At 33.9% G+C, this 17,535-nt stretch overlaps 1 protein-coding gene across 1 annotated transcript; it reads right to left on the reverse strand.

The window, feature by feature from the left end:
• Positions 1-82: 82 nt before the first annotated feature.
• LOC132551982 (DDB1- and CUL4-associated factor 17-like) lies at positions 83-17,383 on the reverse strand. Its single transcript, XM_060216127.1, has 15 exons — positions 17,230-17,383; positions 15,234-15,295; positions 14,913-14,954; positions 12,737-12,833; positions 11,348-11,487; positions 11,036-11,120; positions 9,974-10,063; positions 9,498-9,605; positions 8,472-8,571; positions 7,724-7,863; positions 6,273-6,382; positions 5,946-6,027; positions 4,618-4,698; positions 2,340-2,495; positions 83-1,412 (listed from the first exon to the last, which is right to left on the reverse strand). The coding sequence occupies exons 1-15, from the start codon at positions 17,374-17,376 to the stop codon at positions 1,203-1,205; spliced, it is 1,650 nt and encodes a 549-aa protein (XP_060072110.1). The 5' UTR covers positions 17,377-17,383; the 3' UTR covers positions 83-1,202.
• Positions 17,384-17,535: the final 152 nt, after the last annotated feature.

Here is a 17,535-nt window from a genome sequence, read left to right on the forward strand (position 1 = left end):
ATATCTGGTATTAAACAAATTTTCAGATAAATAAGCAAGATTATTTTCTTCAGTATAAAATGTATTTTTTATTTACAGCATCATAATTATAAGCAATAAACAAAATTATTATAAAAATAACCTTTTTTCAGTTAATTTATAAAGTAAATATATCATGTACATTTCTACTGTTACTTGCATTGTATGTAATTTAACCAAGAAATACCACAAGGATGAAGCTGACATTGTATTGGTTATTTCCATGGTATTCATAGTTCATATTACACTACAAAAATAATGCAAGTTAAAAGTCCATGTATTTTGAGCAACTCTTTCAAATGCCAAAAAATGACAGAAGATATACAAATTACCAACATGTTTGCACTGTAAGGTAAACATTATTTGTCTACATCTGATGAATCACGTTTTGGACAACTTCAAACAATTTACTTCTGTCTGGCTTCATCTAAGAATACAACCAGGTAGTATTATGATTCTAAACCTATCAGTTAAACTCAGAAGTTTTTTGAGCATTTTAACAAGTCTAACCAATGTTACCTTAGATATGGGTTATTGCCTTTTTTTAAACATTGTGCTCATCTCAGGAACATTACCAGCCAAGCATCTTGATTCTCCGCCTTTAGATTAATCAAAAGTTTGACCCTTATAACCTTAAATATAGGTCAAGGTCATTTCATTTTTTTACCTTTAACAGAATGCATCTTAGGAACCCATCAGCCAAATGTGATACGCTATGTACTCTTAGTTATTAAGGTGAAGTCTTTTAAAAGAAAAGCTAATGCTGGATGGATGACGGATGCCGTACCATGGCATAAGCTCACTTGACCTTTCAGGTCTGGTGGGCTAGTAACCACAACAAAGTGTTTGAAGGCAGATAATTGTCATGTTAAAAATGTGTAGTTAATATTGCCTTGCCCTCCTTCTGCAGTTAGTTTCGATGAGTTTGGAGGTAGATCACATTACTTTGAGCTCAAGTTTGAAGGTAGATCACATTGATTTGAGCTCAAGTTTGAAGGTAGATCACATTACTTTGAGCTCAAGTTTGAAGGTAGATCACATTGATTTGAGCTCATCTTTGTTCAGTGGCAGTCAATTTCGTGACCTGGAGATCCTTCAGTCTATTCCTTGGAGTAGTGAATACTCTGACCTTGACCTCCTCCTAAAGTCATTTGCCAAGTATTTTGCTTGTGTATAGTGAATCATCACCTTGACCTCCTATGTACAGCTTGAGTTCGTGACCTCCTCCTGTGCTCAGTTCTCTGATTTTTTGGGGTAGATTTAGGTGTTTTATCCTTCTCCTGTTCCTCTGCATTAGAGCAAAGTCTGTACACAATACAGCAGAACTTTCCTGGGGACGGCTTCACAATCTTTATCATTGTATCTAAATCGACATGGACACGGTGCTCGTAAACCTGGAAGATATCATAGCTAATATATTGTATCAAAAATATGGATAATGAAACATGGTGTAAGGGGAGCTTCTTACTAGTTCTCAGGAATTTTCTATCATTTATGATTAGATATATTGCTCCAATAATTTAAGATTTTTAAAACACACATGTTATTTCAATTATTACATAAATAAATTGATAAATCAACACCACAGATCAGACATTTTTGTAAACAATCATCACAAATTAGATATCACTTGTAAATTATAAACATCATTCCCCTGATATCATCTATAATTATTTTTCACTTTCACATAGTTCAAATTACAAGAGGCCCATTGGGCCTTAATGGTCATCTGACTATAAAGACCTATATATAACAGCAGCAGTTGTAGAAACAGTACTTAAATTATTGAAATTGTTTCTAATTTTTTTGCAGTAAAAACATGTCAAAAACACTCCTCAGCTTTACCACTTTTCCCCCAATATTTCAGCTAAATTGCACCAGTGGAACTTGAGAAGATGTGTTTTTCATGATGGCAGCCAAATATGATTTCAGAATGACTCCAAAATAACAACACTTTCTCCAGTTGCATCTACACCTATATCTATTACCTTGGGACTACAATTTTTTTATCAACAAATGACTCGTATTCAGCATTAAGGATGACCTCCTGGACAAATGGTTGAAATATTCACCCTTATAGAGGAAGATGACAACATGACCCAAAGAACTCTACACCATACACGTTTTTGGTCAAAATCTTTTTCAGCTGTTCTGGAGATGTAGTGTTTAAATGAAATATACAAATACAAAAGTCATTAGATTCACATAATGCCAGTTGATATACTCACTGTTCCCTTGGACAACAAGAGTTAAAACTGAAATGAGGTGATACTTACAACTCAGAATAACCAGATTAACTTTTGTAACAAAATGACACAAACCTCCTGCCATGGTTCATCAAGGTGCACACCACGCAGCAAGGCTCCAGTGGTGTTGTGGTAGAGATTCAGCATGTTATATGTCCCTTCAGGATCATGGTACACAGCACTGGTATACAGCAAGTCCAATTCATTCTCATAATCCACATTGTATATGGTCTGATTAAAACATTAAAAGGTTATGTAGCTTTCAAGTGTCATGAAAAAGAAATTGAGACATTGATGATAGTAAGCCAGTGTCAATGCATGCATACCATCAAAACTGTCATCTTATATTAATAAATCATAGAAAGTTATTTCCAGTGGGAAATAAACAGCATTGTGCTCAAATACAATTTTTCTATAAAAAGTTAACCTGCTCCCCAGAAAGAAATGTGTGACTCATTTCAGTAAAGTACCTTAAGATGACTTCATCCATGAAGAGCATTTGAATCTACCATACCTGGGTGTTGAGAAGAAGATTTTTGAAATTTAAGTCCATTAGACCCTTTTTGGCCCCACCCATCAGCCCCTGGGGGTCAGTCAGGATCAATATATACATATTGTCTAGCCGTCATTCTTTGCTCATAATTCTAAACAAATCTGAAATATTTCCATTGGAAATCAAACAAATTATGCTCAAAAATCTGTTTTTCCTATAGAAACAATGGTAAATTTTCTCCCTCCCCATGGGAAATTTTGAAACTCTGGGACTATAACATTCACAATTTTGCTAAACACCTGAAGACCCTTCCATCCATGAATTTGATTCTACCATATCTGGGTATTGAGAAAAAGATTTTTGAAATTTGAGTCAATTTGAGACTATTGGCTCTACCACTCAGGCCCTTGTGGGATGGAGACAATTTAATTCACTATTTGTGTCATCGTACACCAGGGGAAATTTCTGCAAGGTTTCAATGAAATCAGTTAAGGATTTTTTTGAAAGAAGTAAAAAATGTTGAATTGTTTACATATGCATGACGCAGGACAAAAGTGATTGCAATAGGTCACCATGAGACTTTGTCTTGGGTGGCCTAAAAACAGAGCATTCATACCACTCTCATAAAAACTTGTTCTTGGGTAAGTTAATTAGATTATTAAGTATTTGAATATTTTTAAAATGGCCAGGTACCTAAAGTTTATATCTTCTCATTGAAGTATACCAAACTGATACCTCAGAAGACATCTGAGTTGGTGGAAACAAGCTGAGTAAAGTGTATCTTGTTTAAAGATACAACATTATGTCTATGCCATGAGTTGTTCTAGTAGCCCTTTGATCACAAGCCTAATGTTCTACCATTCAACCACGACAAGATTTATTCCCAGACAAGGGCTATAACTCTGTCAAAAGATGTTAAAATTGAAATTATAACATTATAAATATTGTATATCAAATTGTATTACTAGAAAATGTCTATATGAGGTGATTGTCGCAGGTCCTATGTAAACCTGGTTCCTATCCCAGCCAGAACTAGATGTAATACTAATACTACTGGGAAAAGGTAAACATGAACCAAATCTCAAGGTATAACAATTGATCCAGAATATGGAATGTGACAGGACAAGATGAGACGGGCAGACATGGATAAAACAACTTGACCCACTCCCCCATAACATGATGGAAGGATAAAAACTTAATGCAAGTGTTTATATGGAGATGTATTGACAAGTTCTGTTAAACAGATATACAGACAGAGAAAAATATATAAGTAAACCATTTCAACTTCATTGTAACTTATACAAACTCAAATTCTCATCTAAACCGTTAAAAATGATGTTTTAATTCTCAATGATGTCACTGTTTTCAGAGTATTAGAAAGCATATTTTAAGTACTATGTATTTACTAAAAGTATTATACAGTTCTGAGAGTTTTACAGTGTGGCATGCACAACAACAACCTTTTGAATTTGATGTGACCTTTGAAGTTAATAGGTATGTGTATGCACACTCACATCACAATAGTGTTTCTCCTACAAGATAACATCATCTTATGATACGGATTTCTTAACCCCATACAAATACCTTCAACACAGAAAAATAAGTGTCTTAATACGGTAAACATTTTTCCGATGTATCAAAGTTAAGTTTGACCAAAATCCTGAAGCAAAAATAAACGGAAGTCATGAAATGCAATATGGTTCCTTTTATTGATTCGATTTTCAAGGTATCTATATTTAGCAATTTTATTGGAAATAAGAACCGCTCCAAAAGTACAAAATCTTTTACAGGAAACTCCCTTTAAAATTTTAGAGAAATTAGTAAAATTCCTTGTTTCAGTAAAACCTGGTGTGTACCTACCACCTCTGAATTATCCTGGAGTTCAGCTGTGGACACTTTACGTCTGATGCTACGCCCTGAAGATGTATACAAAGCTTTCTCCTACAAGTCAATACAGATGATAACAGGTTTAATAGGGAAATGAATACAGCAGATTTATAGGTCAAAACCTAATCTGTTAACATTACACATCATCAGAGTAAACTTTCCTACTGGGTTAACATTACACATCATCAGAGTAAACTTTCCTACTGGGTTAACATTACACATCATCAGAGTAAACTTTCCTACTGGGTTAACATTACACATCATCAGAGTAAACTTTCCTACTGGGTTAACATTACACATTATCAGAGTAAACTTTCCTACTGGGTTAACATTACACATCATCAGAGTAAACTTTCCTACTGGGTTAACATTACACATCATCAGAGTAAACTTTCCTAATCTGTTAACATTACACATCATAAGAGTAAACTTTCCTACTGGGTTAACATTACACATCATCAGAGTAAACTTTCCTACTGGGTTAACATTACACATCTAGGAGTAAACTTTCCTAATCACTTAACATTACTCATTATAAGAGTAAACTTTTTAAAAGTGTTTGAACAATCCTTCTTAAATATCACACTGGTAAGATGACGTACAGCCATCTGAATTTTTAACAGTAATAATTTGCTATTGTTATGATGATAGTACAGGATGGATCATTCTCAATTGTCATATTTCTTATTAAGGTTCCCTTTGGCCCTTTGTTGTGCTCTTTTACTTTTAGAATGATCAGAAAACAATGGCTGAAAGGTGGCCATCTTGGATTTCTACTCTGAAAATTAGTTATCTCTATTTCTTTGGAAGTACGGCATGGATCTTTCTCAAATTCTATATGATATTTTTCCTTTGTCCTTTGTAGAATCCTTGTTTATTTTGGGACTGATCAGGAAAACAAAATGGCTGAAAGACTGCTATCTTGAATTTTGACTTTAAAAGGTTGTTATTGCTATTTGTGGGGTAGTACTGAATGAATCTTCTCTAATTTCATTGGTAGGTTCCCCTTGGTCCCTAATTGTAATTGGTGGATCTTGGGACTGATCAGAAAAATAAAATGTCTAACAGGCAACCATCCTGGATTCGACAGATGAAGATTTTAAACATGAATCACTGTTTATTACGAGGAATTTCCAAATTTAGTACAATAAAAATCAGAAGACAAAGAAAAGATGGGAAAAGATCCAACTTTCAAACACCGCAGAATTTGATTTCTTGTGTAGAGGAAACATTTAAGACAAATTTGATTGAGATTTTGATATTGTCTATTATTTTAACAATCTTGGTTTGTTTACACTTACCTCCTTTATACTTCTTGATAAGTCAATGGAGAAATCCTCATATACTTGACAACCTGTGTCACCAGCAGTTATTTTTAAAAGTCTGTAAATTACAAATTAGAAAACTGATAATTGTACTAATAAATATTTCATGATAATACAAAATCCAACAATGCTAAAAAAATGTTAGCTGGGACTCAATTAATAAAAGTACAGTTTTAATGGACCTTTTCTTTAATCAAAACTTTCTCACTGAATATGGTCTTTATGTAACAAACTGGAGATGTAATGGACCATTATCAGTGTAACAGTGTGTTTAGAATCAAAATTTTATTATGGTAACAAAACCTGATGTCTGCAGCTCCTAGGTAGAGTATTCTGCCCGATTCATCTCCGTAGAAGCTGGCTTTGTCTGTTTCAAGGTTAGTAACATCCATTGCTAAAGTGCCATTATTGGCCTGAAAAAAGAAACAATATCTTGACATTTGAAGAAAAACATTTACCTGTCTATCAATATCTAATTTTATTGGCAGTACAAAATGACCACAGACAACTGACAAAGAAGCTGGAAGAATATAAATGGTGCACTATGATTGGAAATGTACAGTTAGGAACATCTGAGGATTTTTAACAAATTAAGTGTTTATACCGTCAAAAATTCAGATAAGCAATTTGATTAATTTTGCTGAAATTAAATTATGTCATACTGACAGATACTTACAACGTAAGTCACAACCGCAACAAGATCAAGATAAGTTGGTAGTAGGTTTATTCATCTTATCGACCAGTTTCACCCAAACTACGTCGGCTTCATCAGGACCCATAGTTCGGGAGAAACCGGTGGACAAGATGAATAAACCTACTTCAAACTTATCCTGAGCTTGTTGTGGTTGATACTTGTGTTGTTAGTCCCTATTCTTCAATCGCCCTGCAAACCAGGTGGTACCCAAGCAAGGGATATCCAGATCTCCCTGATCTACACCTAGCACCACAACGTTGGCTCTAATCCCTGTGTTTACTGACAGATGCTGATACAGATGCTGACCAATTGACCTATAGTAAGACTACAGATGGTGACTAGTTAAGGCGTCAGATACTGACTGACTGACTGGTAAGGAGGCTCGCATAACTTACCAGCTGATTAGTGTTGTGACTAGGTACATACCTGTTAATCAGCGAGACTTGAGATAACTGACCAGATGACCAGTGGTGAGAACTCTTTTCGATGCAGACTTGTTAATTAATAGCACAGCTAAATAGGTATACAGACCACTTGACTGATCATCTGACTAGTGGTTATACTTCAGACACAGTGGCAAGGATTAAGCTACAGACCAGCTGATTGATGGTGAGACTTGCTACTGACCAGTTGACCAGTGGTTCCACTACAGACACCAACGAGTAACAAGACATTTGCGACTGACCAACTGATTGGTAGTGAGACAGTTGACCAGTGGTTACACTACAGACATGAACGAGTGACAAGACAATAGCTACTGACCAATTAATTGATGCTGAAACTAGATACTGACCAGCTGACCAGTGGTTCCACTACAGACACCAACAAATGGCAAGGCTTAAGCTACTGACCAGCTGATTGAAAGGGAGACTTGCTACAGACAAGCTGACCAGTGGTTAAACTACAGTCACAGATTAAAGGCAAGGCTTAAGCTACTGACCTGCTGATTGGAAGGTAGACTTGCTACTGACCAATTGACCAGTGATTACACTAAAGACATCAACAAGTGACGAGACATTAGCTACTGACCAGCTGATTGGTGGTGAGACTAGATACTGACCAGTTGACCAGTGGTGAGGTTACAGACATGGAAGCAGCTTTGTTTGGTGCTGTAAGGAGAGATGAGGTAGTGCCAGGGAAAGCCGCCAACATCTACAATGTGCTGGGCACATCGCACCTTGAACAGAACTGGGGGACACTCTGAAAGAGCAAGTCATGTTCTCAAAAATACTGGCTTTCAGATGTTTTGATTTTGTTTAACTGTTTAAATATATTTAATTATACACTTGTATAAATGTATATAATTGTACAGTTGTTTGAATATGGATTGAATATCCTTTGTTGTATTTACAGTGAGATGAACACCTGGGTAAATGACATTTAGAATATTTCTGTATCTCATCATGTCCATACCACTGCAATAAAAATGCTAATCAATACTTCTATATTTACATTACTTTCCCCTTTATTGTAGCTACAAAGTATTTTAAAATTATCTCATATATCCTGTTATTGGTATGTTATAGAATGTAATGACAATGTACATGTAATTGGCATGTTAAAATGACTTACCTGTAATTTGTATTTTATGATAACAATGTACATGTAATTGGCATGTTAAAATGACTTACCTGTAATTTGTATTTTATGATAACAATGTAAATGTAAACGGCATGTTGAAATGACTTACCTGTAATTTGTATTTTATGATAACAATGTACATGTAAATGGCATGCTGAAATGACTTACCTGTAATTTGTATTTTATGATAACAATGTACATGTAAATGGCATGTTGAAATGACTTACCTGTAATTTGTATGTTACAGGGCAGACCAAAGGGCACATCCCCACAAATCATTCCTTCAGCATTAAATTCCTCAAATAGCTTGGCCTCAAACTTACGATACTGTTAAATCAAATATTTTTATAATTATGAAAAAAATATCACATCTGTTTCCAGTCAGAAGTTGTGTTACATAATTTATTTACAAAGTTAATCCCATGCCTGTTGATAAGTCCATCCATGGTCAATAGTATTCGGTAGAATTACCAACAACTGTGATTTCAGTGTCTTGTAAAAAGAAAACCCCACCCATCATATCTGTTTCATGTGTTGGCACCAAATAGTCACAGGTTACACATCGGTTTCCTGAGGTCAAAGGTCATGTGTTGGCACCTATAAGCCAAAGGTTATGTGTTGGTGCACCAGAGTCAAAGGTCATGTGTTGGCATTCCAGTTGTACTGATAGATCAATATGGTAAGAACTAGTCCAGTGCTCGATCAACTGATTTCGTCAGGCGACAAAGAAGTGACTTTAATGGTTGAGTGGTGAACTATTCTCTCCTATCACCAGGAAAGATGTTTGGTTAGTTTCACCTACTGAGACTGTAATCATGCTTAACAGGTCTCTCAAAGAAAGAAATTATCATTAAGGTTTCAAACACACTAATAACAGCAAATGATAAATTAGAACATCATACACTTTTCCAGTACTATATACTAGGTAAAGTTATGTGTATCAAACCCAGCATAATCATAAAACAATGATTTAGATGTTATTAAAATCACTTCTGCACAATTTGTAGTGATGGACAAAAGGCACAAACAAAAATCACCTAAAATCTTAAAATTGATATGTACATCTTAACTCGGCTTTTACTCAACAGTTTCAATTATAATGAACTTAATGTCACTTTTCATTCAGTAAAATCTGTACAGGAATAAAATTGCTAAGCAAGCCAGTTTCATAGACTGAATAACTAAGTTGAGATAACCAAGTTCTATACTACATAAAAGCTGTCAAACATTAAATGTTATTTTTGTTTTTTTACCTTTTCTACAATCCAATCAAAGCTGTACATCTTCACCCATCCAGAATGATGCATCGTAATAAGAAAGCCTTGGGAGAGCCCTGCATGTACTACATCTTTACCAAATACCTACAACATCCCCCGAAATACAATCACTCAAACACTACATCTCAAACACAACAACTCAAATGTTATACAACTCAAATATCAACATAATATACAATAACAACAGAAACATAAAGAAATAAATGACATTTGATTCTGAAATATAAATTAAAGTAGTACTTAAGAATATGGTTCTTTTTGCATGTTTGAGACTTAAAGTAGGTTTTAAAGAAATCTGATTCTTGATAAAATTGTGTTGTGATTGTTTCTGCTTTTTTACATTTCACAGGTTCACATTTCAGCAGTAAAGAATTCTGCTACTGAGTAATGAGTTGTTTTTTGAGTATTTGCCAGGAAGTAAACTTTGTCAGGATTTCTAATTTGATACTTACTTTCTCGGTAATCTTGAGCATGCCAACAAAGCTGAGTGGGCACACCTCAAAGACTGCTAATAGCATCAGAATAGGAACAGGTGCACCAGCCTATCATGCACCAAGGCATAATAAAAAATTATTTCAGTAATGATCAATAATCTTTTGGTAAAATCAATAATCAATAATGTTCAGGTGTTTTGACTAAGCCTCTCTCTTGACTGTCTTCTTTTTGTTTTCATAAGTAGCTTAATTCATTGAAGAGATAATTAGGAAAAGTCAAAAAGACTTTGCTATGTCCTTCAATTTCACATTTAGATAATTGATAATATCTTGTCTTTTAACAACAAAATATAGATTGACCAATAAGAATGGCCATTGCACACATCCTACAGAATAGGGAATCTAGGACACTACAGACCCTTCTACGTCAGCTGCTTACCTTGACCTTTTCTAACAAAAAATCCAAGTGGAACAGCTTTCCACTAAGCTGTATCATAAATCTGATGAATTTCCTTTTCTAGATACATAGTAACATAAAACTTCACAAAACTATGGTGATTTTATCTTGCAGTTAATTCAATATTCAAGGACTTGTTCCCAATATCATAAATCATGTGTGAGATATCAAAAACAGACAGACAACCTTGCAAACCTGACAGAGGTAAATGGATGAAAATTATGGGGAAGCTGGTAAGAATGCTTAATTGGAAAATATTCAATATCCTTGTGTGATATGAAGTTAAATATGTTTGATACTCTTTTGTATGCCAACTTATTACCTTGTTATAAATTTTGTCACAATTTGAGAATGTGGCATTACTTATTTGGATTGACCAAGATTTACATGGCGGCAGGGTCAATGAAGCAGAAGACGCCTACTCTTCCTGAACACCTGGTCTTATTCTCCTTGCCCTTTTTCAGGAGCCTCTATGTAAATCTATCTTTTGTCCATACTTTGCCCTTATTGCATCAATTTTATGTTTGATTTAAGATTATGTTGCCATGTTGGCAATTTCTTGAATTTAAATGTAAATTTGGAACAGAAATTAAAGCACAGTCAGAAAATTTTGTAAATCTCACCTCTCGGACACGCTGTTGATTTGAGCGTGAATTGTGTGTTGTACGTAGGACCAAGGATTTGTGCGGCTCATTCCAGGATATATCACTGACAAAATAAACAATTAGTAGGCAATGATTCAAGAATGAATGAGTTAATTTTTTCTTTTGTTTAGGAATTTCACAATTATACATCTATAGATATGTTCTTATTCTATATATGTTATAGTAATAACTACCACTGAACATAATAACTCAACCAAAACAATTAACAGCACTAGGAGAGGATATGATATGTAAATAACAGAATCAATTTACATTCAGAAAATAGCTTACCTGAACTTTCGATTTGGTGAAAGAAAAACAGATTCTACAGGCAACACCTGTTTTTTATCCAAAACAAATCGTAACAGCCACTTGTTCTCAAGACAATATAAACTAGACATGTGACCATCATTAGGTAAGGGAAGGCACTCCTGTAAACAAGACCATATAAACTAGACATGTGACCATCATTAGGTAAGGGAAGGCACTCCTGTAAACAAGACAATATAAACTAGACATGTGACCATCATTAGGTAAGGGAAGGCACTCCTGTAAACAAGACAATATAAACTAGACATGTGACCATCATTAGGTAAGGGAAGGCACTCTTGACCATATAAACAACATGTGACCATCATTAGGTGACAATATAAACTAGACATGTGACCATCATTAGGTAAGGGAAGGCACTCTTGTAAACAAGACAATATAAACTAGACATGTGACCATCATTAGGTAAGGGAAGGCACTCTTGTAAACAAGACAATATAAACTAGACATGTGACCATCATTAGGTAAGGGAAGGCACTCCTGTAAACAAGACAATATAAACTAGACATGTGACCATCATTAGGTATGGGAAGGCACTCCTGTAAACAAGACAATATAAACTAGACATGTGACCATCATTAGGTAAGGGAAGGCACTCCTGTAAACAAGACCATATAAACTAGACATGTGACCATCATTAGGTAAGGGAAGGCACTCCTGTAAACAAGACCATATAAACTAGACATGTGACCATCATTAGGTAAGGGAAGGCACTCTTGTAGACAAGACAATATAAACTAGACATGTGACCATCATTAGGTATGGGAAGGCACTCTTGTAAACAAAACAATATAAACTAGACATGTGACCATCATTAGGTAAGGGAAGGCACTCCAGTAAACAACACAATATAAACTAGACATGTGACCATCATTAGGTATGGGAAGGCACTCTTGTAAACAAAACAATATAAACTAGACATGATGACTTCTGCAGAATAAAAGAAATGGTAATATATAGCTTAGTTCGACTGTGTTGAAATAGTTGCCATAGTAAACAATGATTCTGTTATCAATATTACCGCCGATGAAATCTGTTTAACAATCCAATAATCAGTTTCATATTTTACAAATTTACAGATATGTATTACCTTCTTTCATATTTTCTGTCTCAAACTCATGGATGCGTTGGACAACGTTGCATTTTATAACTCAAATACACTGTAGATGCATCATGGGTAATATAACATGCTCATGGATCAACACATTTTCTGACTCAAACTCAGGGATGCGATGGACATGGTTGCATTTTATAGATCAAATACACTATAGATGCATTATGGGTAATATCATTACTACCTCAACGAGATATGAACTTGAAGTATGAGATAAAAAAAAATTCAATATTTACCGAGTGTACACAAGCTACAAGTGCATCCTCTATTTTCCTGTTAGGACTGCGTGGTTGATTTATTTGTAAGCATTTTGGCTCATTCTTCAAATTGTATCTACAAGTAAGGAAGTATTGAATACAAGTATAAAGATAAAAAAATAACAAAATGTCACTGGAGATTACTACAGATTATCTCCCCTCATCAAATCTGATCTAATAAAATAGATATAGAGTTATTGGTGTAATTGATCTGATACAAATCAGACCTCCCTTTTCTCTATGATATCTGCACTTTTCTTCATACAACTCACTGCACCAAACAGCCTGTCAACAACAAAATGGATGCATTTCGTAAAAGAAAACTACATGTTTTAGAAAGGTATGCACTGCAGTATTGCCTAAGGACTAACATGTTGAATGTTATATACATGTAAATATATGTTGCTTCAAAATTGTATAGCCTGGAGCCTTTACAATGCTTGTACACATTACTCATGATAACTTTAGTAGTTTTTGTATAATGACATATTACCATATTTACAAGTAACACCAGCAACAGATTAAAAAAAGAATGATAAATGACTTGTTTGCCCTATGTTTGCTTTGTAATATAAATATGTACCAGGTAATCTGAATAATGTTGAAAACAGCACATGTTGTAAAAACAAATAATACACAGTTGTATATATGTGTATAACATAAAAATCAATGTTTTAAAATATATAGTCTGTAGTCAACATCCAAAAATTACAGCACATTGTACATGAAAACGGAGAAGTATAGAAAATATAATAATATTGAAGAGAATTATGAGGAACTCGTCACTTGATATAAATTTGTAAACTGCTGTTCACATTTTCTGTCCAAAATATATAGGTTGCTACATTTTATATCAAGCCAGCTGTTCAATGATAAATAGCTGAACTTGTGCATACCTTATTTATCCTGCAACAAGTGCAGGGAAGAAACATTACATCTGAGTTTGAAAAAGGGTATATTATGAGACAAAGAAATTGTCTTTTTGGTTATTTATGCTGTACAACGATACATATAGTCAGGTTTATTACCATGCTGTACAACGATACATATAGTCAGGTTTATTACCATGCTGTACAACAATACATATAGTCAGGTTTATTACCATGCTGTACAATGATAAATATAGTCAGGTTTACTACCATGCTGTACAACAATACATATAGTCAGGTTTATTACCATGCTGTACAACAATACATATAGTCAGGTTTATTACCATGCTGTACAACAATACATATAGTCAGGTTTATTACCATGCTGTACAACAATACATATAGTCAGGTTTATTACCATGCTGTACAACGATACATATAGTCAGGTTTATTACCATGCTGTACAACAATACATATAGTCAGGTTTATTACCATGCTGTACAACGATACATATAGTCAGGTTTATTACCATGCTGTACAACGATACATATAGTCAGGTTTATTACCATGCTGTACAACAATACATATAGTCAGGTTTATTACCATGCTGTACAACAATACATATAGTCAGGTTTATTACCATGCTGTACAACAATACATATAGTCAGGTTTATTACCATGCTGTACAACAATAATATAGTCAGGTTTATTACCATGCTGTACAACAATACATATAGTCAGGTTTATTACCATGCTGTACAACAATACATATAGTCAGGTTTATTACCATGCTGTACAACAATAAATATAGTCAGGTTTATTACTATGCTGTACAACAATAATATAGTCAGGTTTATTACCATGCTGTACAACAATAAATATAGTCAGGTTTATTACTATGCTGTACAACAATAATACAGTCAGGTTTATTACCATGCTGTACAACAATAATATAGTCAGGTTTATTACCATGCTGTACAATGATAGATATAGTCAGGTTTATTACCATGCTGTACAACAATAATATAGTCAGGTTTATTACCATGCTGTACAATGATAAATATAGTCAGGTTTATTACCATGCTGTACAACAATACATATTGTCAGGTTTATTACTATGCATAGGCTTACTGTAGGATAAACACATGAAAGATATTCATCATTTTCTTTTTTAAATATTTGCCAGAAAAGTATAATTCTGTGACTTAACACTAAATCTATGAATTGACAGTGTTGATCTCATATTTACCAGCTACAACAAAATAACCAGTGCCACATTAACTTACCCTCCATACCAAATTCGAAAGTTTTCAAAGTATAATCTGCCTCTGGAAATAACAAAATTAACAGCAGTTTGATTTCCATTCAAACAGGTTTTAGGCTAAAATTTTCACAAGATGTTAAAATACCTGGTTCAATCATTTTAAAATAGTAGTTTGAATACAATTGAAGTAAGATAGTTTCTGGTATTTTTTTAAGTGGCTGACTTATCGTTATTAAACTATGAAGCATTAATACATAATCCATATCACCAGTGATAGAAGATGACTCTTTAATCGAGTTCTTTTTCTCTTTCTTACAAAGAATTTTTAATATTCCAATCATACCCTTCACATGCAATTCGTTTGTCTGAATTCTTCTGCCATACTTTTTTATAGGAATAATTACCCTGAAACAAATAAATTGGAAAGCTAAAAAGAAATTTTAGTCTAGATATAATGTTATGTGTTTATTGTTTACTGGGTTTATCACCTGTGGACATTAAGGGTCATTTCAAGGGGAAGTCTCCTTCCAAAACAATAAGGGTTAAATATCTTGCCCATGGACACATCCATGTCACCACAGACTAGACAGTCCGTTTCAAAGCTTCCTGAGAAACACCAACCAACATGGTTACACATAGGGAGCATTAAACAACATACCGTTCTTTATTTGAGGTTACATTTCTAACTGTGTTTTTGTGGCCAATATCCTCTGAGTATTAAAGCTTCAAATGAGCAATTAACAGAAAACTGCAAAATGTTTCTCTGACAACATGTAACACCAATGTGTTAACATAAATACAAATTATGCTTAATATAAATGTTTACATACTGACAATGGATTCTAGATTTTTAGTATACAATGCTTTTTTGTGTTTATAATAAATGTGTAGTTCAATATTATACAAAACTCTCTATTTTTTAAATATCTGCTTTCAAATTGTTCATATGGTTTATGATGTTTTCACTGGTTATGTATCCGTAACATGAATATATCAGCTTGGGTTTTTTCACAACAATATATGTTTCCTATTAAAGTATGGCTATTTAAAAATGAATAGTTTTCAATCAATCACTTCCAAACTTGGTAGAGTTCATCATCACATGAATGAAGTTATGCTTTCTTGAATGGCAATTTGATTTGAATGTCATTGGAAGAGTTACTGTGCCTTGTTTTTTTTCTAATATAAAATTGTTTGATGATCTCCCTCTCAGATTTCTATCAATTTCTTTCAATTTATGTAGGCCTTAAATGACATGAAATCATATTTTCTTCTGGTAATTTCATTTAACAATTATTTTTGGGAAGAGTTTTTTGTCCTATGTATTTTTCTTTATTTTAATCTTGTCTGGAAATCACTTTATTTGAGGAAAGAATTTTTGGAAGAATCAGTGATTCAGTGCCGTTTGTTTGTTTGTTTTTTGTTGTTTTTTTTAATTTTGTCTAGTACGTTGTAAGCTTTGGACAACGATGTAAAATTGTATACTATTTGTTTTCTGCCAATACAATTAGGTGAACTTCATCATTTAGTTCAGAGTGTTTACATTACTAATAAGGACAAATTTGCAAGACTACAGACTTACAGAGTGAGTGTTCTTCATATATTCTAAGAAAACACTAAAGCAAATGAACAACACTGCCTTATTGGTCATCCATTCAACCCAAAACCCCAATGTTTGATGACATTTAGACTTAACAATTTTTTGAAGGGTTACAGCCCTCTGTTCAGTAATCTGCTTTATCATAATGACATTATTTCATAAGGCATACTGTTTGGGTGACATCGTTTCACGTCCATACATTTGCATTGACTAATGTACAAAATTTTATTTTTTCAGCTTGACAATGGATGTGATCAGGTTTTATATGAATGGTTTGTTCATTTGGTTCTAAAAATAAAATTAAAACTCTTTTTTTTTCAATTCACCTATCTTCTTATCCTACTTTTTCTGCATGCCAGTGGAAACAGGACTATATATCAGATTACATTTTGAGTCAGTAACCGATTTATCATTAGCCTGAACAGCTTTACCAGTTGTTACTTGCAAGCTTTTCGGAACTAGAAATATATGCTACATGCGAACTCGATTTATATTTTGGTCTGTTGATAGTATTGGGGACAATAAAACCTATGGAAAAAATAATAAATAAAAAATAATGGAACTGACACCACATTAGTCAAAAGAGTTCTAACTATCTATCTGCGATTACATTTTTACTTGATACTACAACTGAGACAAAAATAAAATCGCGAATGGATAGTCTGAACCCTGTACGGACTAACTTATTATATCAGATCTAGATGCATCGTGCTGCATACATCCAATAGGACCGACTCACCCCACAAATAAGAGATTTTAGGATTTTGTAGGAGGCTCTATTCTGTCTATGTCGACCATGCCTTTCTCTATTCCTCAGTAGTAGTAAAGTGTTTGTATTTTCTGGATATTTTCTTATATCTGTATGTGAAGTGCCTTCATTTTCCATCCTTCCTCATCCAAGCATTATGCTTAACTGCAGAATGCATACAATGTAAGCGTCTCTCTGACTTAATAAGTCAATGTTTCTAAAATTTGGTTTGGAGCAATATGGGATGTCCGGAATAGACCGACGGCTATAATTTTTAAACTGTAAATGTAACTTACA

Source organism: Ylistrum balloti, unplaced genomic scaffold (genome assembly GCF_031769215.1).
Source record: "Ylistrum balloti isolate Yb309-2 unplaced genomic scaffold, AGI_CSIRO_Ybal_v1 Utg370230, whole genome shotgun sequence".
NCBI lineage: Eukaryota > Metazoa > Mollusca > Bivalvia > Pectinida > Pectinidae > Ylistrum > Ylistrum balloti.

What these genes read in the sequence shown, in the direction of transcription:
- LOC132551982 (XM_060216127.1), bottom strand. Translation starts at nt 17,376, where the DNA reads ATGGAAAATGAAGGCACTTCACATACAGATATAAGAAAATATCCAGAA. An exon ending in TTGATTGGATTGTAGAAAAG is followed by an intron (nt 8,572 to 9,497) that starts GTAAAAAAACAA and finishes TTGATTTAACAG; the next exon opens with TATCGTAAGTTTGAGGCCAA. An exon ending in TCCAGGATAATTCAGAGGTG is followed by an intron (nt 2,496 to 4,617) that starts GTAGGTACACAC and finishes TGTTTTAATCAG; the next exon opens with ACCATATACAATGTGGATTA.